We start from the raw sequence: 25331 nt of genomic DNA on the forward strand, positions 1-25331 counted from the left end.
AGATGGGTGGAGGGCACACCTTGCCGGAAGAAAGTGCAAATAGTAGCAGAGCATTGTGCTCGGGCGTTCATTTTCTGGGCTGTTTGTGCACGTCAGCATTGCTGCGGGATATAATTACGGTTCCGCAGACGGACAGATTTAGACGTAACAGACTATTGTGAATACCGGCACAAGACATGTATGCGAAATGACAGCGATTTGCCAGATGAGGCCAACCTGGAAGTAAAAACATTTTTAGGATTTAAAAAGTGCAAATATGGGACTTTTAACTAAAGATTTCTCTAAAACGGACAGCTGTGTGAGTGAGTTGAATATTACATTAACCGCTAGTGTGGTAATTTGCTGTGAGAATAATACACAACTCCTTATATGGACATGCTGGTGCATGTGTGATCATAGATCACATACTGTATGTGTTCATCTTCTTACGTGTTGTTGAGTCAAAGTTATAATTAATTTTATATTGCATTTTTAGTAAAGGGATATAAAGTAGCAACAATTGTGCAGAAGTCAGAAAAAAATTAGACTTAGTTTTCTTTTCTTTGCCAAAACACCAGATTTGTCAAAACATTTTGAGTTTGACTTTTTGCCTAGGTGTGTTTATATATTTGGTGAAAATCATTGGATATAAGACACTGTATCCACACAAACATGCCCTCAGTCACGTCTGATAGTTTTGCTTGACAGAGGCCTGTCTTTTCAGATGAAGGACCCGGCATATAAATAATAATGCAACATCAATATAGTATATACACACACATAAATCAACAAGCGCCCAAAGTGACGCACTGCAGGTTTTTACATTGAAAATGATGAGTACAGTGAATGTCTGTAATTCAGCTATTTTAGATTTAATATCACATAAATATTTAGCAGCTCCCGGTGAAGGATGATGTTTTTTTTTTTTTTTTTTGTTATGGGCCAGAAAATTGTAACATGAGACATTTAATTTCACTGATGCGTCAGTTTGTGTCTGAAGTACTTTGTTTTTTTTGTCGTTGTTGGCCGGCGACGGAACGAGAAGATAAATTTGAGGCTCTGAGTGTTTCTCTCCCACACATCTGCTCCCTCCCTCTCTCCCTCCCTCTCTCTCCCTCGCTTCGTCTCTTATTGTGGCGTAATTGAATTAGCGCTGTGTTCATTAAGATAATGCTGTGTTGTTTACACGGGACACATGCTGCAATTAAGCACTCACCATTTTGGGTGTAATGTGGACCCCGTGCTCGCTCTCACTCACTTCCAGTACTTTTGGATAAGTCTGTTGTCATTTTTTCCTTTTTGACCTCCTCCTTCCTTCCTTTTTTTCCCCCTCCTTTCCTTTACAGAGCACTTTCAAGTTTAAGTCAGAGAGCGACATCCACCTGGCAGAGCATCACAAGCAGGTGTTGTACGATGGCAAGCTGGCCAGCTCCATCTCCTTCACCTACAACGCCAAGGCGACAGATGCACAGCTCTGCCTGGAGTCGTCGCCCAGGGAGAACGCGTCCATCTTTGTCCACTCGCCACATGCGCTCATGCTGCAGGTCAGTGTGACTTGATTCTTCTGAGTGGTTGTTCATCACTGCACGCCGGCTCCAGACCTCTGACTCACCGACACTGATACCAATCTGATTTGTTATAACGATCGCAGTAAGAGGGGAAACGGTCCAGAGTCTGATGGTCGTGCTGTTTGGTCACAGGCTGAGTCACATGTTTTTATGGGAGGTATAAATATGCAGTAGATGTAAAGGGAACATGGGCACCCGGTGACATGGGTTCAGGCTCTTTTGACATTTAGTTAAAGGCTCTTAAATTAAGAAAATATGGCTTTACAGTTAGTTGTTAAGTTGGCTCTCTGTTTTGCTTTGTAAAAAGTGCAGGAAGAGCCAAATAAAGCACCAGCAATTCAGACAGTGGTGACTGTATTTCACTGCTACTGTACAATGAGTACTATTGTATTATACTTTAAATAGATTTTTCTTCAGTTTCAATCAGCTCTGGTCATTCAAGAGTGATTTGAAGTGAGTTGAAAATGACAGACGAGTATTAGGGCCATATGTAAAAAAATAAATACATTATAAAAACTTAAAGAAAGAAAAAAATTAGAATTCTGACTTTAATTTCAGAATTCATGCTGTTGTTTTTCTTGGTTTTTCTTACACATGGCTCGAAAAAAATCAGAATTCTGAGATTAAAGTCAGAATTTATACTGTTTTTTTTGTTTTGTTTTTTAAATGTGGCCCTGAAAAAAGTCACAATTCTGAGATGAGATTAAAATCTGACTTTTTTTCTCAGAATTCTGAAATTAAAGTCAGAATTCTGATTTAGAAAATTGACCTTTTGACGAAAAAATTATTTAAAATTATAATTTTCCCCTGTATTTTACAGCATAACGGCGATGAGTAGAATCTTTCAATTCCTGAGAAAGTCTGCCCAGAGCTACTGAGGTACATTTATTTCCGTGTCGTCACTAACAGTTCGTCCCCGTTCCCACAGGATGTGAAGGCAATTGTTACCCACTCGATCCACAGTGCCATCCACTCTATAGGAGGCATCCAGGTTCTGTTTCCTCTCTTTGCTCAGCTGGATTACAAACAGCTCAACGACAGCAGCGTGGACACCACAGTCTGGTGAGTGTTCTGCAGAAGCAGTCGCACACACACACGCACACGACCCGGACCAGGACCTTAATGCAGCTTTAAAATCAGGAATATTAGAAATAAATGGTGGTGAAATGTTTGTGTTGTGTTGCAGTGCCACTCTGCTGGCGTTCCTCATGGAGCTGTTGAAGAGCTCAGTGGCCATGCAGGAGCAAATGCTGGGAGGAAAAGGCTTCCTGGTGATCGGGTACCTGCTTGAGAAGGTCAGTGAGCTTTGAGCTTTATAATGCCTGCACCCTGTTTGGGTTTTTGAGTTTTGCATTTGCTCTACAGATTAAAAAATGTGCAATAATGTTGGGTTTTTTAGGGGATGGGTAGCTGCAGATACCGATGTTAATCCGATACGAGTCATTTTAGACCATTTATGAACGAATGAAGCTGTTAACAGCACAGTCTTTGTGCTGTGTCATTTCAAAAACATAATTCCCTAACTGTGTCCCAAAAAGAAGAAATACACAGCTCAAACATGACTCAGCTAAAATGTTTTTGATGATTTTTGTTTACATTTTTATATTTTTTGACAGCAACATTCATAAATAGATGTGGGGGGAAAAAAAGACAATCATTGAATGACTTGATGTCACATTCTGTACATTTATTTCACCACTTTTATTGCTTCATTATTAAATTACTGCCACTTTTGGCATTTTCTCACATCGGCACCGAGACTGCTGAGAACAGAAGTGATTGCTGATTATTTAATTGTCTGTGCTGTGAGTCGACAGCAGCATTTTTGTCTAAGTTACACTTCATGTCCACCTCTAATATTCCTTGTCTTCGCCTCAGTCATCCCGGGTTCACATCACGAGGGCCGTGCTGGAGCAGTTCCTGTCCTTCGCCAAGTATCTGGACGGTTTACCTCACGGGGCACCGCTCCTCAAACAGCTCTGCGACCACGTCCTCTTTAACGCCGCCATCTGGATACACACCCCTGCCAAGGTCTGTTTAGATACTCTATGTGTGTGTGAGAGGGTGATAGTTGTGTGGTAATATTGAAAACAGCAGAAGAGAGTCGCTCTGTACTCTTTGTTCGAGAGCTTTGTCAGTATGCATGAGGAGAAGCGCCTGGCACATCATGCATGGAGAGGATGGAGCACAAAGACTGGATGTGATGAGATGTGTAGTTTTTTGGGTTTTTTTTCGATGTAAGTATTCCTGGCATTCCTGCAGGGCAAATCAGCTTTTTGCCTCCCTCATTTTCACAATTTCCTGGAGTCCCTGTGGTTTCCCACTCTGACCCCGAGCTGTGATCGGCTCCCTCGGCACATTTTGGAGTCAAGACGAAAAGCACGAATGTCAGAATCCTACATGATTTGGGTTAGGTTGTCCACTTACGCAAAGACAGTGGACAAAGATGGCAAAACGGTGGTAACTAAGCACTTCATCAGATCAGATCAAGGCATGCTGGGTCATCAAAGTGTAAAGAGGCAGTTAAAAATGTGAGTGCAGCGCACGAGAGAAGTCCCTTGTTATGTCAAGAGCTTCTTTTATGACAGCGAATGAGTACCTGTCACTTAGCAACATCGGTGGTTTCCCTTTTAATTTGACCTGCCACATGGATCTGTGCACTCTGAATAGAAAAGAAACCTCAGTTAACTGTGACACGAAGCAGTTCAAGTGTCATTTTTGGCTAATTTAGTGGCAGAACGGGACATTGAATGTATTTGTTAACATTACAACAATTACACAGTGTAATAATGAGAAAATAGCATAAAAGAAGAGTTCAGTTAACATAGCAACAGGATAAAAAATCTCTGTACATCCCTGTGCTTTATTATTTTTCTGCCCTCATGGTGTTATCATTACCACTATTATTCGCCAGAATAACCTTGCTCAGAAGTTAATGAAATCTCATCTCCCGTCTCGCACAGATTCTTTTCTCTAAAAAAAAAATAAAAAATGCAGCTCTGGTTTTCTTCCGTCCGTACTTTGGTGCCGAACCTGTTGCACATCTCTCGTGCAAATAAACACGCGCGCTCGACACATGAAATACAATGTGATGAAGGCGATTTAATCCCGCTGAGTGTGTTTTCCCCTTCTACACGAGCTGTGGTGTGCTGTGCTGTGCTGTGGTCGGGCTGCAGCACTAATTTCATCCGCTTAAACAGAGCTGCCTCATTATGTCAGGTCCTCGGTGTCATGGTCACTGTGATGAGCTCAGAGGTTTGTGCCGCAGACTGGGATCTGTGCACAGGCGATGGAGAGGAGGTAGAGAGGAGACCGACAGAGGCAGGGAAACGGGAGAAGAAGAAGAAGAAGAAAATGAGCAATCGGAGTGCACTCTCCTTAAATGTCAGCGCTATGCACGGAGCTCCTCGCATGCCTCTGACGCCTCCAGGCGAGGAAACATCAAAAATAACAAAAGGAAAATGGTGGTTTCTTTCCATTCCCCCGTTGTAAATGACCTTTAATATGCCACAGTGTATTTTCATAATGTTTCGTTTCCATAGTTATTTATTTTATAAGTAATCTCCTTGAAAGATTGACTTGTTTTCTTTATTTTACCGTCATTTCCTGTTTTTAGGTTGGTGCTTTTATTTTGATACAGTGTGTAACCGGAAATCAGAAAAAAAGACGAATCTGCAGATCTGCAGCGTTTGCACAGCACAAACGAGTCAATTAAAAGTTAAAAAACATTAAAGAAACGTCAAATTATAAGTTCGTTTAGCACCTGGCTGATAAAGGCACAAGGTTTGTCATCATTTCATTTTAATTTTGTACTTAATGTTTAGAAGTAATGTGATGTCCTTCTATAGTTTGGCTTTGTTTTAATTTATTTTAAGCTAGCAATAACGCTGCTTTGGTGCGATGTAGGGCATGTCTGTCGGTCTGAAAGGGACAATTATTTCAGTTTCTTGATTTGTTATGAACATTATAAAGTTGGTAATAATATTTTTGTTTATTCCATAGCTCTTACGGTGTGTTCAAGGTGTGTTCAGAGTGTGTTTTATTGGAGCAACGTTAACGTTAATAAACCTATGAACCATCAGTTAAGGAGTTCGACCATCATTCAGCCGGGGACGCTACACCCGTGGCTACCTTTTCACAATGTTGTTGTTTGAACACCGTGAACACGAACGGATTATTGTGCAACGAGCAAAGGTTGCAATTTAGGACAAAACCCGATGTAGCATAGGGTTTATATTTTACTGCCATTCAAAAACTATGAAAAAATGTAGTAATGTGCCGTCATGTTTTAAATCCTTCAACCCTTCTACATTGCGTGCAGTGTATAAATGAATATGTGTCAAACACAGGTGCAGCTGTCGCTCTACACGTACCTGTCGTCGGAGTTCATCGGCACCGCCACCATCTACACCACCATCCGCCGCGTCGGCACCGTCCTGCAGCTGATGCACACGCTCAAGTACTACTACTGGGCCATCAACCCGCTGGAGTGCAGTGGAATCTCCCCCAAAGGTCTTGGTGAGTTCAGACGCACACACTTGTAATCTTCTTGCAGAAAGGCGACGACTCTTCTCCTGGTTCTGGTTCTGGTCCCTACTTTGTTCTCTCTTATCAATTCTTCTTCTGCACAGTCTCTCTTGCTCCTGCTCTTGTGACTCAGCGTTTTTTCAAGCGCGTCATTGAGACACGGACACAAAAGTGTTGCTGTTGTTGTTGTTGTCCGTCTCTGACACACTGACAAAAACTGACATTGCAGGCGACCGCGCAGGCGTGCTGGGGTGAGAAATATCAAGGCTTTAGCTTTAATTACATCATTACTTCTTGTTATTCCCTATATTTAAGTCTTATCTGTGGTGCCTCTCAATCAGTGCACTTCCCAGTGTGGTTTTTAAAATCATTGGACCCTAACTGACGTGTGTGTGTTTGTAGGAAATTGGGAGAAATCACTTAAACACAAGTAGAACATGCACATTTCTTTAGCCCAATAATCATAATTACATTAAATACACAGTACATATTTATATATGTGTGTGTACATAAAGATAACCTATATTGGTCTTTTTTTTTTTTTTTTTAATTTAGACTTATTTGTCTGCCATCGTGAGCCATAAAAGTCCAATGAGACACTGCACAAGACTTTGTACATTTAAAATAAAACAAACTTGAAGTGACTTACCGTGCAATTCCATTAAATCAGCAGCTCTTTGAAAAGTAGCCGTTGTTCTTCCATTAGTGTAATTTACAGGCGCAACTGACCTTTTCTAAAGCAAAGATGTAACCGAAAGAAAGGTTTTCTATTGATTAATGCGTAGTATAGAGCATATGAGTTTAGCATTTTTGGTTGTGAATGTTTCTTGGCTTTGTCAAACACCAGAGGATCGCCCCTGAAATCAAACCAAAGACCAGTAATGTTTTCATGCATGAAGTAAATAAGAATGTACGTGGTAGTTAGAGTGCCTGCCTGCTCAGTAATGCAGTTCTGAGCAGGCAGGAAACTTTAAACGGGTCACAAGACTTAAGTCTAAGTTTTGATACCTGAAAAAATCTCAATTTAAGTTTTTTACACGTTTTCAGTGTGTATTGGGCCACCATGGGAGTGCCACCATGAAAATAATCACAAAAATCTCTGAACAATCTCTTCTTCTGCTCACAATTTCCAACATACACAGCCATTTTTTTACATAAAAACCTTGCTATGGTTGTTGTCTAACCCTGTGTGTTGTTTTCATTTTCATAGAACTTGCAGTTTTTCTTAAAATCACCTAAAATCCCAGAGAGTTCTGGTTGAACCTCCCATTGACCCCCATGTTAAAACTCAGCTCTCTTTAAAAAATGAAGACGAGGGTGATATTAAACCTATCATTTCTCTGTCAAGTCACACTCGTTTTTCCACAAATGTAAAGGTGGGAGCTCCTGAGAACCTCCAGACGCTCACAAACCAAAAATGTAATCTTTATCATCATCATTTTTGAAATACGACAACTTTAAAACACGTTGCTTTGTCTGTTTTTTACCGGTTTTGGACAGTTAGAAGCACAGGTGTTTGGAAGGGGGAGGGGGAATCAGGGAGGAGGAGGGGGAGGGGCTTGTGAGTCAGTCTCTCTCTCTCTCGCTCCAAGTTTTAAAGGTTCAATCCACCCACATCTAAAAGATGAGATTTACAGAGATTAAGCCTCAAATCAATTTCAGTTTTAAGTTAAAGCATAAAACCAACCTAAACGAGACCCTAAGTCAATAATCAATAAGGTAACGGCTCTGAATGTGTTTGCAAATTAGCACAAACCCCTCGGGTGTCGTAAGGTAAGAGAAATATGTCCTGATTCTGCCAATTCTGCGTTTTCCCCTGTAAATAACTCATAATAATAAAGGTATTTGTTTTTACTTATTTAGGTGTTCCGAGTGAATAAATAAATAAATACATCTTTAAACATTTTTGATTTGAAGTGCGAGTCCACGATGACTGAGAATGTGTTAACACAGCCGCACATCAGACTTTCAGAAAGGTCAGAAAATGCCTTTTGCTTTAATAAACCTCTTCCTACCCCCGCTGATTACATTTTATACCACGTTGCCATGACAACAGACGGTTTGGATTGGCACATCCAAGAGAGTTTTTTGGGGGGTGAATTTCTAATCAAGAGGCTGCCTGGTTTCCTTTGTGTTTGATGGTATTAAGTGTGATTGCTGTCCCATAAATGTGTATATTATAAAAAAAATATCATACATAAGATAAAAATGAATTTAACTCGGTCTCAGTTTGAAGTAATAAGGTTTCTTATTTGTTTGTACGAGTGTATTCTTGATCTAGCTGGTTCTAGCTGGTTAGAATAAGAAATAATATATGTTCTCTTTGTCCTCTGTATTTTACAAAAAATTCCATTTGATGTCGGCAGAAAATTGCTTCTAGCGCGCCACAGAAAGGAAAACACTTCAGGTCTTTTGTGCCGGCGCGCCAGTACATTCCTTTTGAACTCGGCTAAATTATAATTAAACAAAAGTGAAGCGATTATTACAAGAAAGCATTTATGTAGTTGGGATTTTATTTATTCATTTATTTATTTATTAATCTATTTCTAAAAAGGTTTTCTTGAGCTCACCTTAGTGACAATAGCGTTCATGCATTGCACTGTACAATCCTCTCTCCTATTGACATGATAGCATCACTCAGTGATCCAGGGGATTGAGATCTGGTGAGATCATGTTTAAGAGGCCACTTTTGAGATGGTGTGGCTTGTGAGACATCATGGCACATTATTATGCAGGGACACTGTGGTCATAAAGGTCAGCAACACTATTTTTTATTTATTTTTTCCCATTCTGTGTAAACATTAAAGAGGGTTGTGTGTGGAAAGACGGCCGGCCACTGATTGGTGAGAGTGTCAACTGGAAGAACTGAACAACGGCGAACTGTAGATCAGTTAAAAAGACTTTAAAATCCTGAAAACATGCGTTAACCTCCAACATATAGCACAGGAAGTGTCTAAAATCTCAATATTTAACAGAGGAGTCTGGTGTATTTAGCGACCAACCCCAAGTACCGAACGAATCTTTTCAATGAACTGATTCTAATGATTCAGTTCATCGAAAACGAACGCTTCACAAGTCGCTTGTTTGTGTGTCGCGCGTATAAGATGAAGTCAAGGCAGTTTCATACAGCCGTGCTGTGATGACTCCGCCCACGCTGACTTTATTGTAATGGCAATTCAACCACACTGTGTAGAGTCGAGCCGTGCCGTGCCGTGCCGTGCCGGTACCATGTAGTGGAAAAGCACCATAAGTCACTTAAAGGACATTTTATCCACATTGTGAAGATCAGAAAGAAGCTTGTCTTAAACCACGGCTACATACTGAAATGCATTGAGTTGCTACGATGTGATTAACTCATTCAATTCGTCAAATACTGTAATTTGAGTGTAGATATATTTTGTGTCCACAACTAATCATGTGTACTGATGTAAGGTAAAATGTTTCCTAAACTTCGAAACGATGTTCTCAGACGTCTCGTTTTGTCCACAAACATTTTAATTATTATTTTTTTGGTCAAACGCAGCTAATATTCACATTTAAGAAAGCTGTAAAATCAGAAAACCCTGTAAAACTGAATAATCTATGATGAAAATAGTATAATAAGCCTATAACCTGCACTACACACACATCTACATGATGAATTGCATACAGTAGGTCAGATCAGACTCACACAAAAACAAGCAGAAAAGAAAACCCTCTAATTTGTTTTTGCATTATCTTAATCCAGGTAAACTCGTACATAAAGTGCACACGAAGAACTAAATGAATTCCAAGGAGGAAACCGTCATAATTGCAGCTGCCCCTGGGAGGCAATTTAGATGATTATAAGCATTATCCAAAAATCCTCTCTTCACAAACAACTCACAGGAAATTGGCCCTCGCACTTGCTCACCTGGTGCACTCGTTTGACACGTGATGGATGGCGACTGTCGTGTACCACCTTGACAGACACGATGATGAATTGTCTGCTCCGGCGTCACGTTTAGAAGACGGTCAGCCGACTGAAACATGTTCAGAGTCTGATCGGGAAAGTTTCAAAAACCCTCCAACTTCTCTGTGTCTCTCAGCCGACGTCCGCTGGCTAAGCAGCTTTGGGGTTTAGCGTTTTTATTTGGCGAGCAGTAAAAACACAGCTCGCTTCTCCCTTTCTGTAAAGCTCGCGGTCAAAACGAGGCCGATTTCCGGCGTCCTGACGCAGCAAAGTGAGCGGTGCACACTAGTCGAACATCATAAATGTTTATCGCTGCCTTATAAATCTGACAAACCTCTGTCGGGTACTTAGGACGCTGATGAGAGCCGTCGTGTTTGTTTGTTAATGACATCTGTGGAAGTGCAGCAGAGGAAGGAGGATAGGTGGGGAAAGCAGGGAGGACAAAGTCAACTTTAATGGTCCCAGTGGCCTCTGAGACCATTAAAGGAAGATGCTGCAGACTTTCAGCAAACTCATCAGCGAGCACAAATGAATAAAACACCATTATTTGCATGAAAGTGCCCTGCAAATGTTTGAGCTGTCAGTTTCCCCCTCACATTTTAAAACGAGGGCTGCTGTGCCGCGGCTCTGCAGAGGTAGATGTTTGTTTGTTTGTTTGTTTGTGGAGCCTCCGTTCTTTCTGCAAAATGTCAGAAACCAAACAAAGGGAGTCGTGAAGGAGAGGAAACATGAATGTGAACACGAGAGGTAACGCAGGACACTGGCATTTACGGGAACACAACAAGGAGCGACGAGAACGGCACAAGATGTCGGACCTTTAGGAAAGAGTCTATTCAGTGCGTTACATATCTTAATTATGGGAACATTGCATTACCAATAAGGCCTGCTGCCTAATATGTATTTAATCTGTTCAGTTTGAGCCAAACAATCTCCAAAGTGGTCATTCATCTTCTACCGCTTCATCCTCCACATGACGGTCGCTGGTGCAAATCCCAGCTGACATGGGGCAAAAGGTGCGGTACACCCTGGACAGGTTGGCCAGTCCATCGCAGGGTCGAATACAGAGACAAAGAACCATCTACTGTCACACTCACGGTCAATTACTCCACATAGAAGGTCCTTGTTCTGTGCGCTAAACTCAGATTATAACCATAATCAAAATAGCGACGCAGCCTGGAAAACAACTTTTAATGCCTGGCTTGTCAAATTGCCAAATAAATGGACCTGGCTGTATTCTTATTATAGTGTGTGTTATGTGTTTCTGCTCTCTCCAGGAAGCCCAATAACACCCAGCATCAGTAAACAGCCTGAAGTGCCACCGATGTATTCGTCTGATCAGTATCTCGTGTGAAAAATGGATTAATTGCGGCAGGAAATGACTCTTTTGTTGTTTTCTGTGTCTGTTCAGACGGACCACGGCCGTCCCAGAAGGAGATCATCTCGCTCAGAGCCTTCATGCTCCTCTTCCTCAAACAACTCATACTAAAGGTAAAGCGGAAAGAAAGAAAACCCATTTTACGATTATTTTCTTTTCTTAATGTGAAATTGTTTTGTTGAAAGACGCTATTGTCTGTCTGTCTCGTTTGTCGCAGGACCGGGGCGTGAAGGAGGACGAGCTGCAGAGCATCCTCAACTACCTACTGACGATGCACGAGGTAAATTCTGCCGGTGTGAGTGCGAGCGAAGCGGGGCGAGATTGGAGAGACAGACAGACAGACAGACAGACAGAGGCAGTGAGGGAGCGGTTGAGTGGAGCTGGTGGCGAAATGGGCATTTTAATTTGCGGGCTGGAGTTATGGTCCACTTAAACGAGCGAGAGTGTGAGTCAGCTTGGGTGCTGTGACAGCATGAAAAATGGTGCAACAATGGACTGAACAGAATGTACTCCCCCTGTAACAATTACATCTATTCTTGCTCTATAATGCCACATGCTCCTCTGCAGTCTCCCCCCTCATGTCCACCACTACATCTCTCTCTCTCTCTCTGTCCGTCTCTTTGTCGTCTTAACTCTCTATTCATCTGTTCCTCGTCCTCCTTTGTTCACCTGGGCAACTTTTTTTTCCCCCCCGCTCTCCAGGACGAGAATATACACGACGTGCTGCAGCTGTTGGTGGCTCTCATGTCCGAGCACCCGGCGTCCATGATCCCTGCGTTTGATCAGAGAAATGGAATAAGGTGAATTCTGTGCACGCCCACATGTGAAGCTCTGATGATGCAACAGCAGATTCCACTGGCAAACACAAGATCTCTTTGTTTATTTAACAGGATTTTGACTAATAATTGGAACTACTCGCGCAACAAATGACTTGAATTAATCCCAAAAAAACAAAGCCCTTGGATATAATTTCACCGTGTATGCACAATTTCCTTATTTTATACTGACGCATGTTGATGCTAATGTGTAAAATTGTAATTGAGAGAGGAAAAGCAGCATATTCACTTAAAATTGAATTGCAACTTCTTGATATTTGGGCTACAAATCATGATTTTATTGATTTATCATGCAGTTGTTGGAGTAGAAAACCATGAAATGATGACACTCTCACATAATTCAGTTTTAATGTATTCTTATGTCATATGGAGCAAAGAAACTAAGAAATATTCACATTTAAGAAGCTGTATTTCTGTATTTGTTCAGGCTATAGTCAACCCTTTTGCTAATATTTTCAGTTATTCTAATAATAATAATATTGCAAACAGCATGCAGTCTGAATTATTTTGGTATTCCCCCAACATGACAACTACCCAACGACGGGTCTTTTTGGTAGCTATGGTAACTCTGCTGTTGTGTAAGAAATCCTCCTCCTCCCATGGTGTTTACTCCTCACAATAATCTGATGTAGTAACTAGGTGTTAACCTTCATTTGATGTCGTAGAAAACTCCCCTTCACTGACGTGTAATCCCTGTTCACAGAGTGATCTGCAAACTCCTGGCGTCAAAGAGCGAGAGCATCCGGGTTCAAGCCCTCAAAGTCCTCGGCTATTTCCTCAAGCATCTCGGTCACAAGTGAGCACCTCTTTTTGTCTTTCTATCCCCTACATGTCCCCCCTTTTTTTGTGGTGTTAACGGATAAGCGGTGAGGTAATGGAGGGAGGAGTAAACATGAAAAGCCTTGCAGTTCCGTTCCATCTGAACTCAGATGCTGCAGGGAGACGGAGAGGCTTCTCGTTTAAGGTGCGAGAGAAAAACACGGCGCAGTAATAACGCCAACGACAGCGCCGCCGTCTCCGGTGAGCTTTAGAGGGACTGTTTGTGTTTGTGTGTGGAGATAATGTCCTCATCATCACATCCAAGCGGAATAATAATTCTGACAGCATGCTCTGGCAGGGAGGGAGCGAGGGAGGGAGGGAGGGAGTGGGGGAGGCGGACCTTGATGAGCAGCGATGAATGCTGGGGGATTTATTCATCCCATGTGACGCGCACGTCTCTCACTGCACATCATGAGAGGAAGCTGCCGTGCTGCACCTGAGCCCCGCACCATTAGTCCCTCACACTTGATGTCTGTTTTTCAGACATGTATGAAGACTCCTTTTATTTATTTAGTCGTCATTTCCATAGCATTTATTTATTTATTTATTAAAATACATGTTGTTGCAACGGACTAAAATCATTTTAGATTTGACTACGTCAAATCGAATTAAATAAACGCCTTTTATTTTGAAGGAGTATGAAGAGACTTTAGATGTTTTGTCAATAATTTATAACCAGTCAATATTGAATGAGACTTGAAAGGCTTATCTTTACAAGCAGAATAATATTGATTATTTATCTAAACCAGGGGCCACATACAGACAGTTTGATCTCCAGTGAGCCAGGCCAGTAAAATAATAGCATAATAACCATTAAACAAGAAGAACTCCACTTTTTTTTTACATTCATTAAATTAACCCTTTAACACACCCGAAGTCTCAAAATCTTTGGCTTATTTTAACCATAAAAGTTATTTACAATTCCCTGCATGTTAAAATAGTGTATTTAAAATGAAGAAAAACACTGTCATTGTGTTCAATTTGAAATTTTATGACAAAATAACATTGGTTTGGGTTTATGTTATTTATTTCCAATAACAGGCCAAAACAGTGGAAATGATATACAGGTGTTTTTCAAACTCTCTTCTCTCCGGTGACAAAGACGCTGGTTCGCCGGCTTCCTGCAACAGCGCAAAGTGAAATTACCGTAATAACCACAGGTTGGCTTAGACGCTTTCACAAACCATTGGATTTTTTTTCAGTAATGCAAATTGCGCCTGCTCAAACATGTCGTCTGTGTAAGTCGAAGTATCTTAAAATTTCCTGAGAAAAATAAGTGGAATTTTAACAATATTATGCCTAAATTTGTACAGATCACAGTTGAGCTACAAAAAAAAAGAAAAAATAGTATTAGTATTTCACATCCTGCGGTCCAGATTGGACCCTCTGGTGGGCCTGTTCTGGCCCGTGGGCCGTACGTTCGACACCCCTGAGAAATTAGAGTATATGCAGGTATGCTTTCAGCCGGTGGTCCCGGGCGTGATTGAGTATCAGCCGTGCATCACATACACCACAAATGAGATGTCAGGGATTAGAGTCATGGATTAGAGCTGCTCACCAAGTTAAAGCAAGATTATTCGTGTTTGTAAGTGAAAATAAAACAATTGGCCATTCATTTGACAGTTCCAACAGCTCAAATTGACTTAGAAATGTGCAGATTAATGTCCTGGATGTGACAGCTTCTCTGATATCTAATTTATTCAGCCTTGGCCCGTAAGACTCGGTGACATAATACATTTGTCTGGTCGTATCCCATATACAGTAATGATTTGCAAACTAAAAAAATTCCATTTTTCTGCTTCAAAGGTCATTGCGTTCGATGTAAGTCATCGCGATGTCTGAGCCTCTCAACTTCCACAGTCAGAGTAAACTAATTAGCTGTCATATGTTTTCTCAGCGAGCCCTGCAGTGCTGTGCTGTGCCGTGCTGCACTTTTGGTTCATTTTCCTTCTTGGTATTAATATCTCCTTGGTCCCGTCGTGATTGACAGGGCCATATGTCATCAGGCCAGTGACAGTTGATGCCCGCCTTAATTGTCAAATGTTCTCTAATGAATGACAACCTCCCTCCCTCTCTCTCCCTCTCCCTCTCCCTCTCCCTCTCCCTCTCTCTCCCCCTCTGTGTGTGTTTGCTTCTCCCCAGGAGGAAGGTGGAGATCATGCACACGCACAGTCTGTTCACGCTGCTGGGGGAGAGGCTGATGATGCACACCAACACCGTCTCCATCACCACCTACAACACCCTGTATGAGGTAGGTGATTGTCTGGCAGCCGCTCTTTCACACTCCCCGTTGGTCACTTTTTAGCTCGGTGTTTAATGAAAGGCTGTGGCTCTTCTCTCTGTGGATGTCTGGATATTTGGGGCTGCAAACGATGATGGTTCCTCCAATAATCATGTCGTCGTTTGGTGTAGAAATTGTTGAAAAATGTGCATCGGTGTTTCCCAGACCACGAAATGATGACGCTATTATTCAGTTTTTTATGATTTCTTTGTCACACGGAGCAAAGAAACTCAAAGTATCAAAGTTTCTATACCGATATCACAGCCTTGAGTATAAGGCTGTACAATATGAACATTGTATTTTTTAAATCATCAGTCAATAGTGATAATGATGGGGATAAATACAAGATGATTAAGATTATCTTAATAAGTCCTTTATTCGTCCCACAATGGGTACATTTACAGTGTCACAGCAGCAAAGACAATTAAGATAATAAATAATAAACATTTCACATCTGTGATTGTACAATATAGAAAAATATTTACAATAAGGCATTTAATGTACATTATAGACATTAAATTACCAGAATATAAACAATATGGGCTTGATATTTACAATATAAACAGGACTGAACATGAGATATTGTGCAAATTGCGGCTTTAGACTCTTTTAGAGCTTCAACTAACGATTATTTTTATAATCGATTAATCTGTCAATTATTTTCTCGATTAATCGAGTAATCGTTTGGTCTATAAAATGCCAGAAAAGGTTAAAAAAAATGTTGATCAAAACCTGGAAATGATGATGTTCTCAAATGTCCTGTTTTGTCACTTTTAATGATTTCTTTGTTACATGGAGCAAAGAAATGAAGAATATTTTCACATTTAAGAAGCTAAAACAATCAGAAATTCTGTTTTAATCATGAAAAAAAGCTTCAAACTGATTAATGGACTGAAAGCAACACACACAGATTTATTTTGCACATCTCAGCACATCAACATTCAAAGTTATTACTTGTGTTCATACCTCAACGTTTGTTTGTGCAACGCAAACAAACTGAAGATCACTGGCTCGTCTCTTCTTCTCCCTGTACAGATTCTGACGGAGCAGGTCTGCACTCAGGTGGTCCACAAACCCCACCCTGAGCCCGACTCCACTGTGAAGATCCAGAATCCGAGTAAGTAGGACAAATATGTCATTTTGGGTTTTATTGTTTTAATTCAATGTGAGCAAACAGACAGCAAAGCCTGAATCTTATTATTGATCCTCTCCATTGATTTGTCACTCACATTTTATTAAAAAATACTCCTTAAATATAATGATTCTCTGACACTTCTCTCCTTCCTCGCTCCATTACCCAACGTGTGCCTCCCACTCAGTGATTTTAAAAGTGGTGGCGACCCTCCTGAAGAACTCCTCTCCCAGTGCCGAGCTGATGGAGGTCAGGAGACTCTTCCTGTCCGACATGATAAAACTCTTCAGCAACAGCCGCGAAAACCGGCGGTAAGAGCGCGCGCCGATGACCCGACATCGTTGTATCTAGTATGTTTCCACATCTCTGTGACTCACGTGACGTGCGTTGTGTCTTGTGCCAGCTGCCTGCTGCAGTGCTCTGTGTGGCAGGACTGGATGTTCTCCCTCGGATACATAAACCCAAAAACCCCGGAGGAGCAGAAAATAACCGAGATGGTGTACAACATATTTAGGATCCTGCTCTACCACGCCATCAAGTACGAGTGGGGCGGGTGGCGAGTCTGGGTCGATACCCTCTCTATCGCACACTCCAAGGTGAGAGTGGACCTTTTTTTTTTTGCTTATTTTAACCATAAAAGGGTCAGAAATTATCCTGTGAGTTAGTGCTTTTGCCCACTTTTCCAGAATAACTTTATTTACAATTTAGTGTATTAACCATTCAATATTAAGAAAAACAGAAAAAACACTGTAGTTGTACATGAACACCAGATTGTGCGTGTTAAATTTGGAATTTGAACAGTATAAAAAAATAAAATAAAATATATATACATATATACAGTATACATAAAATACAATTTGTTTGAGGTATTTGTGTCAATGCCCAAAAAAGGAAACTATGTACAGTCATTTTTCCAACTCTTTCCTCTCTGGCGACAAAGACGCTGAATTGCCGGCTTGAAATTCACGTAATAACCACATGTTGGCGCTTTGACGTGCAACCTCTCAGCTTTCAGAGATCGTCGGAATTTCTCCGATAGCACAAACCGTCGCGTACGTGTCGTTTTTACGAATTACTGTTGAAACTTGTTGAAACTTAAGGTACTGATTTGTTATAATTGTTGAATGTTTGCAAATTGTGACCAAAATTCTTATTTTTTGACTAGTTTTAATGCTAAGTCCACTGATAAACAAGGTCAGGAATGATTAATTGTAAATATTCAACAACCGAAGGTTAGAAATGTAACGTAAATGGATGACGGTCTAACGGATCTGTTTGGCTGCTGTCCTAGTTTTATTCCTGCTCATGATCTACGAGCCCTACGAGAATCACCTGATGTATTTGACGCGGAGGTTAACTGTCGCTGCTGCTGCTGCTCGTGTTCTGATCACATTACCAATTACACGCCCATCATCTGTCACAGGTGACCTACGAAGCCCATAAGGAATACTTAGCCAAGATGTATGAAGAGTACCAGCGTCAGGAGGAGGAGAACATGAAGAAGGGGAAGAAAGGCTCCGTGTCCACCATCTCCGGACTTTCGGCGACGGCGGTCCCCGTCGTGAACGGCAACCTGGAGATCGACGACAACTCCCAGACGCAGACGCCCGAGAGTGAGGCCGAGTATAGCGAGGGGGCCGCGGGAGACTCGCGGAACCTCCTCGCAGAAGGTGCGGTGAAGCGACCCAATGGAGAAGCTTTGACGCCGGGGGAACAGAGTGCCGGTCCGGGAGTGAGAGTGGAGGTCCATGACCTGCTGGTGGACATTAAAGCAGAGAAGGTAGAGGCGACGGAAGTGAAGCTGGACGACCTTGACTTGTCCCCAGAAGGCCTCGGTGGAGGCGGAGGAGGCGGGGGAGGAATGGAGAACGGACCTCTGGTCGAGGTGGACTCGCTCCTGGACAGCGCTTACTGCGCCGTGGTCCAGAACATGAACGGGAATCTGGCGCCCAAAGATGACACGTCGACCTCGGGGGTCGGGATGGGGACAGGCCTCGGGCTCTCGGGTGTCAGCCTGGAGGACGATGGGAACATGGGTCCGCTCATCACACTGGCTGACGAGAAGGACAGCGTCCCGAGCAACAATGGGTTTCTCTTCAGCAAGGTTAGGATGTTCTACGATGAAAAATAATCCCTAACTCTCTTTCTACTTCACCCAAAAGAAAATAAGTTGTAGCTGAAAGGTTTTCCTAATGTTTGGAGCTCTTGTAACATCTATTACACCATTCATCTCTTTCAGGTCGATGAGAAGCTGCTCCCAGCTCTGGCTGCCACGGATCCCCTTATACTGTCGAGTCCGGACCAGCCCGCTCCACCTGGCCCGGTCCCAGCTCACTCCGGCACCAGCGCCAGCGATGACCTCAGCCTGCTGGCCCACATGACGAGCTGCGGCTCTGATTTACAGAGCCAGAGTCACACTTCTGGGGAGCTTCCGGAGGACGGGCCCTTCAAGATCCAGAGCCCCCTCGCTGACATCAGCTCCATCGCTGAGGCCGAGAGCCAAGCCCAGATGCAGGGAGCCTCCAGGCCAGACTTCCCCGAGGGAGAGGGCACTGCCGGGGCCGAGGGAGAGGACGGTGCGCTCAAGACGGGTGGAGACACGGCCAGCACCACCTCTGACACAGAGAGGTCGGATGATGGGAAAGACAAGGACACCAAAAAGATCCAAACTACTGCAACTACTCAGGTGTGTTTTTACAATTACTTTAGAGTAAAAATTATGCCAGATTATCCCCAATTAGATCAGTTCTGCAAGTTAAGTTGGGTCAGAACTCTTGGGAGACTCTCCTGTGCTTTCTTTTACAAAATAGATTGAATATGCTCCAAGTTTTTATGCGTTGAAAGACCTAATCTTCCCCCCCCCGTTGCAGGCCCTCCACGGTCGCACCGCGGCCCAGTTGGAGCGCGACCTGCGCGTCGACCTGGGCTTCAGGGGCATGCCCATGACGGAGGAGCAGCGGCGGCAGTTCAGTCCTGGCCCGCGCACAACCATGTTCCGCATCCCGGAGTTCAAGTGGTCACCCATGCACCAGAGGCTGCTCACTGACCTGCTGTTTGCCCTGGAAACCGACGTCCACGTGTGGAGGAGGTGGGTTCCGGGTGTTTGGATGCGTGTTTCCTGCAAAATGAGGCACAAAAGTACCGTCCGACAGCGTCGTGGTACAATCTTTTATGTCTCCCTGGTTTTCCCCGTTTATTCCAGCCACTCCACCAAGTCTGTGATGGATTTTGTCAACAGCAACGAGAACATCATCTTCGTCCACAACACCATCCACCTCATTTCTCAGATGGTGGACAACATCATCATCGCCTGTGGAGGCATCCTGCCTCTGCTGTCTGCCGCCACCTCCCCTTCTGTAAGTGGCTCCACTACGCCCCTCTGTGGTAGGAAGGGAAACTGCAGGCGCACAAAAACCTGATTGTGTTCCAGCATTGATCTTAACATGATTTAATAAGTTAAAGACTTTGTTTTGTTTTTATTGCATTTTTAAGTCTTTTTTTTAAATTATTAAATCATGATAGGTAAACCAACTAATTTGACAATGATTTAAAAAAATATTTGAATCAATTAAAGTTTAAAGAGCATTTATCCTGGATTCCTCTCACTAACTATCAATCTCACTCTAATATTTATAACCTTTATTTGATCCTTGTTCTAACCCCCGTTTGATTAGCAATACCTTTAATTGAATCCGCTTTCCTTTTGTTTTTCCTTTTCTTCTCTGTGTTACGTGTATTCTCTGTGTTTCTCTCTCGTTCCTTTTCCATGTCCGTTCCGTCTATGTCATCTGTTCTTTTGCATGTACAGAGTTCTAAGAACAGTGCCAGCACTGTAAGTTGTGCTTTTCCTCTATTTTCTCCTCCACTAATACGCTGTTTACTGGTTTATTTTTACCATTGTGACCGACACTAACCCTTGCCCGTCATACCGACATACATTTTGTTTCCGTTTTGTCGTGCAACCTTTTGCTGGAAATCATTGCGTGGGTGTGCATCGGTAACACTGAATCACTGAAGAATCACTCATTAATGTAATATTCTAACGCTGTTGGAATATTATATCAATAAGGGGGATTAAAAAAAGAGGTCCGTCTGTGATAAGATTATGTGTTTAGAGGTAAAAAAAAAAAAAAAAAGAGATGGAAAAAGCATGAGAAAAGGTTTGCACCTGCTAAGCCTGTCCCCTTTGTATCAACACTAAAGAAGGTGGGAGGAGCCAGACCTCAGAGGGGGTCAAAGGGAGAGGAGGTGACCCCTGTTCCTGGGGGGGGAGGCACAGGGGCAGAGGTGCGTAAAGAGCCTGAGACTCTCACCATCACCTGAAGAGCTAAGAGCACCAACCCGAGCCCCTCTGTTGCCACCGTGTGTGTCTGTTTTACCCTCCCCCCCCCCCCCCCCCCCCCTGAATGTCTGTGCTCACTCGTGTGGACGAGCCTCCAGATGCTTGTTGCACTTTTGTCAGTTCTCCACATCTCTGCACATCCCTGCTCGCTCAAGCAGAGACACGGCAAACAACACAATCGCTTTGGGGTCTTAATGCTGCCTTTAGATTGAAGTTCAGTAAATGCCACAAAAGTTGGGTTTTTAATTTTCAACAACCAAGACTTGCCCGTCTCCACACCGCTGTTAGACCACGCCGCTACTGTCACGATCCCACTGTTACCATTATCTGTGTGTCATCACGCTGTCCTTCCTGTGCATTGTGTAGAGCACCTCATGTTACCAAGACTTCTCTCTATATTAGTGTGTATTTCAGCATGACACGCAAGATTGTGTGTGACTGCTTTCTTATGAAGGGAGGAGACTAAAGTGTTTTAAATCATCTGCTTCCTTGTGTCTCCATGCCTTTGTTTTAACTGGTCGAGCGTGTGCGTGTGTGTGTGTGTGTGTGTACATTTGTGTCCTCTCCCTCTCGTCAGACGGAGTTGGAGAACATCGAGGCGACGCAGGGCATGTCCTCGGAGACGGCGGTCACGTTCCTCTCGCGCCTCATGGCCATGGTGGACGTGCTGGTGTTCGCCAGCTCCCTGAACTTCAGCGAGATCGAGGCGGAGAAGAACATGTCGTCGGGAGGCCTGATGAGGCAGTGTCTGCGTCTGGGTGTGTGCCAGCTTCAGTTATTCTTTTCAGTCGATTGAGTTTTCTGCAAAGTCGTGCCCCGATTTTACTTTTCTTTTCTAACTTTGCAAAACCAAGATACGTCGAATTTCAGCGATGATGTTCAACAAAGCAAAACAGCACTTTTTGTTAATAAAACACTAGATTTAGCACTACTGTTGAAAGGGCTGCATAGACTTTTCCCAATATGTATGTTTGATTCATTCCTATGTATATCCTTTTAGTCACTCCAAATGTCTCTTTTTTGTGTCTTTTGATCGTTCGGTTTAACATGAAATAGTGGATTTATTGTTATTAGTAGTAGTAGTATTAATTAATAAGTATTATTGTTATCATTGTTGCTGTTATTGTATACAAAAATATTCAAATAATAGATGAATTGGATAATTATTTGAATGATTTTTCAAGCTAAAATATGAAATATTGCATGTTGCCAGGTTTTAAATGGCATATAATCTATTATTAAAATAAAGTATTAGCTGTGATTAATCACATGTGTATATATAGCGTTTAAACATATTCTTAACACGCACGTCTCCTCCACCAGTGTGCTGCGTGGCGGTGAGGAACTGTCTGGAGTGCAGGCAGAGACAGCGAGACCGCAGCTGCAAGTCGTCCTTAACCAGCAGCAAGTCCCAGGACAGCCTCCACAGTGCCTCCACCACCAGCAAGGTACCACACACACACACACACACACACACACACACACACACGCACACACATGCACACACACAACACTTCAAACCTGACAAATAGAGACACATCTGACCTTCTGTCTTCCATTTTTTTTAGCAGGATCCAGACAGACTGTTGCAGGACGTCGACATCAATCGTCTCCGAGCTGTTGTTTTCAGAGATGTGGTGAGTGTGCGCACACACACACACACATGTTTTTATATTATTTGTGTGGTTGTAACTACAAGACAAATACCATCGTGTTTTGTCTTCGGTAGGATGACAGTAAGCAAGCTCAGTTCCTGGCGCTGGCGGTTGTCTACTTCATCTCGGTCCTCATGGTGTCCAAGTACCGAGACATTCTGGAACCCCAGCGGGAGATTGGCAGGTCCACCAGCCTATCAGGGAGAAGCATCCGCCACGAGATCAACTCCCCGACCAGCACAGGTGATTAACATGTTTTTTTCTTTTCCTCTACTGCAGTATTCTCTGCATTAATAGGGTAATCTCGGGTAGCTGGTGACTCATTACAGTCGCAGTGGTGGAGCTAACCGCGGGCTTCTGTGGGACAACTAAATCTTTGTGAAGAATATTACACAGCAAAACGCCGGAAAGAGAGAATTGGAATGACTTGCCAGGGAAATTAAAGCTCAAAGAAAACAGAAAATTAGATTATGAAAATAGACAATTTGTTCATTAAATTAGTGATTATCCCGTTGTAAACTAATTTTGCTCTCCATTGTCTTCCTCGTTCATCTAGAGCACCCGTCCACGGCCTTCTCCGACAAACAGACCCCCACCCCCGTGGACGACTCTCCCAGGGCCGGCCTCCCCCACACAGACTCCGGCATCGGCGACGAGGGCCATGTGGCCGGTTCCCTGAACGGCTCGGAGATGGGTCTCGGGCTCGGCCTGGGCCTGGTCGGGAGAGAGACAGACAGAGACCGAGACAGAGACATGGGAGGAGGAGGAGGCGGCGGTGGCGGGGGAGGGAGCACAGATCTGTTGTGTAGCCTGTCTGATGTCAGGAGGTCACAGGAGAGCCTTCTGGATTCTCCACACAACCCCAGCTCCGCCTCCAGCCAAGCCCCGCCCTCGTCCATCTCCAGCATTAGTCAAACAAACAAAGGCATCAATGTCAAGGTGGGTCCGTCCATATATACGTGTATATATATATATGTATGTGTATATATGTACATACATATATACACATATATGTATATATGTACATATATACACATACATGTATGTGTATATATGTATATATATACATATATATAAAAATACATCATAATTTGCTTTTAAAAAAGGTTGCAGCTAATGTGCATCATCTCCTCCATCTTGTCCATCTGCATCTAATATTCACCCAGGACTTTTAGGTCAAACTTTATCTGATTTAAATCAGCTTTTCTGACTCATACATTCAGAGATTACTGCTCAAAGAAACGGATTTCAGTTTAGTGATAAAACTTCGGCGACATGAGAAATATTAAAGCCTGCATTAAAAACAAATTGAAGAATTTTAGAAGGTCATAAAGGAGCTACTAAACGTGCGCTGCTGCTTCTGCTGCTGCTGTTGCTCTCTCTCTGAAACGCAGGAGATCCTGAAGAGCTTGGTGGCTGCTCCACTCGATGGTGGGGACCTGGGCCAGGATTCGGGGCCAACACCCTACCACCCAGACCCGGCTCTGAAGACGCACCCCATGCTGCCCATGCAGTTCCACTCCTTTGACAGGTCGGTCCCAAGCTACTGTCGCACCCTACAAGAAACATGCAGAGATGTCGGTAACAGTAACAAGAAACCACTATAATGCACAGATGAGTGAGACAAGTGTCTCCTGTTTTTTTTTTTTTTTTTATAGGAGTGTTGTAGTTCCCGTCAAAAAGCCGCCACCGGGCAGCCTGTCCGTCAACACGGTGGGCACGCCCACCACCAGCGGAGCGGCCAATGCGGGCAGCACGCCGAACATATTTGCCGCCGCGACGGCAACTCCCAAGAGCATGATCAACACGACAGGTGGGAGGAACACCAGTTGTGTTCATTCTGTATTTTTGCATCTAGAAATCTATGAACCTTTTTTTATTTTTTATTTATACACACAGTACAAATTTAAGGAAATGAAAAGCACTCCAGGTAACGTGTTTCTAAGCAGAGGAGATTTGTAACCAAGGCCTTGCTCAGCCTGTCAGACATTTTGCACTGCATCATACTGTACATGCATAATGGACAGGGACAAGGATTTCTTTCCTGGACTGGATTCTGGTGTATTGATTGCTAATGCAAACGGCTGCATGTCCAGTGAAATACTCTGCTCTTCCCACTCTCTCTTGATTCATCTTGCTGTGACGCTCGCCCCCGTTTCTCCCACGTCGCTCATTTGTCACTTCTTGGTTCCCGTCTCAGGTGCCACAGACTCCGCCTCCTCGTCCTCGTCCTCCTCCTCGTCGTTTGTCAACGGCGCGACGAGTAAGAATCTGCCGGCGGTGCAGACGGTGGCGCCCATGCCGGAGGACACGATGGAGAATATGAGGTCCTAAACGGCTTCAGTCACTTACTCTCCTCACACTCTTTCTTTTTTCCCCCCCTCTCCAAGACACAGATTTGTCTTGTTTTTCTTGGGTGCCTGTCCCTTTTCCCATCATATATCCTTATTTCATTTTGCACTTTTGGTCATCGTCCTCCCACAGATGTCTCATTAGCAGTCCATGCTCACGGACATTAAGGTTATGTGGGTTTTATCTGCAATTTGCAAACATCTTGCAATAACTGATATTAGTACTCGATATTATTAATTAGAGAGGATGACACAATTAAGAGACACAGAAATAGCAATAACACTCATCCAGCAATATAAAAAGATGTCTTTTAACGCAGATATCGACTAATATTAATGTGTGTGAGTGTTTACGTCCACATTCACGTAAAAGCTGCTCCCACATCTTCTCATCCGTCACACGGCCCCTTTTGTTTTAATGTCACATTTCATAGAACACTGTAAAAAAGAAGGAGATTGAATTCAGTGAAGTGATTCCATAAACCCATTAGTCAAAGATAGTGAGCGTCTCATGTTTTTTTTGTATGTTTCCATA

The 25331-nt window shown here is 43.1% G+C and overlaps 1 protein-coding gene across 19 annotated transcripts in view; it reads left to right on the forward strand.

Annotated features, from left to right (window-relative positions):
- nbeaa (neurobeachin a) overlaps positions 1-25331 on the forward strand; it is a 92512-nt gene that overhangs the window by 48451 nt on the left and 18730 nt on the right. For 7 of the 19 annotated variants that reach the window (XM_058628459.1, XM_058628464.1, XM_058628462.1 and 4 more), the window contains exons 9-34: positions 1326-1523; positions 2476-2609; positions 2734-2842; positions 3426-3578; positions 5897-6065; positions 11414-11493; positions 11598-11660; positions 12083-12180; positions 12920-13012; positions 15178-15286; positions 16352-16433; positions 16636-16759; positions 16852-17044; positions 17872-18552; positions 18688-19134; positions 19319-19804; positions 20257-20280; positions 20652-20735; positions 21368-21548; positions 22114-22238; positions 22359-22427; positions 22520-22688; positions 23002-23384; positions 23840-23976; positions 24104-24258; positions 24646-24772. In XM_058628459.1, the coding sequence (XP_058484442.1) occupies positions 1326-1523; positions 2476-2609; positions 2734-2842; positions 3426-3578; positions 5897-6065; positions 11414-11493; positions 11598-11660; positions 12083-12180; positions 12920-13012; positions 15178-15286; positions 16352-16433; positions 16636-16759; positions 16852-17044; positions 17872-18552; positions 18688-19134; positions 19319-19804; positions 20257-20280; positions 20652-20735; positions 21368-21548; positions 22114-22238; positions 22359-22427; positions 22520-22688; positions 23002-23384; positions 23840-23976; positions 24104-24258; positions 24646-24772 (4673 nt within the window). The remainder of the gene's footprint in view (positions 1-1325; positions 1524-2475; positions 2610-2733; positions 2843-3425; positions 3579-5896; positions 6066-11413; positions 11494-11597; positions 11661-12082; positions 12181-12919; positions 13013-15177; positions 15287-16351; positions 16434-16635; positions 16760-16851; positions 17045-17871; positions 18553-18687; positions 19135-19318; positions 19805-20256; positions 20281-20651; positions 20736-21367; positions 21549-22113; positions 22239-22358; positions 22428-22519; positions 22689-23001; positions 23385-23839; positions 23977-24103; positions 24259-24645; positions 24773-25331) is intronic. The other 12 variants (XM_058628473.1, XM_058628477.1, XM_058628478.1 and 9 more) reach the window with 8 other exon arrangements.

This window comes from Solea solea, chromosome 4 (genome assembly GCF_958295425.1).
Source record: "Solea solea chromosome 4, fSolSol10.1, whole genome shotgun sequence".
NCBI lineage: Eukaryota > Metazoa > Chordata > Actinopteri > Pleuronectiformes > Soleidae > Solea > Solea solea.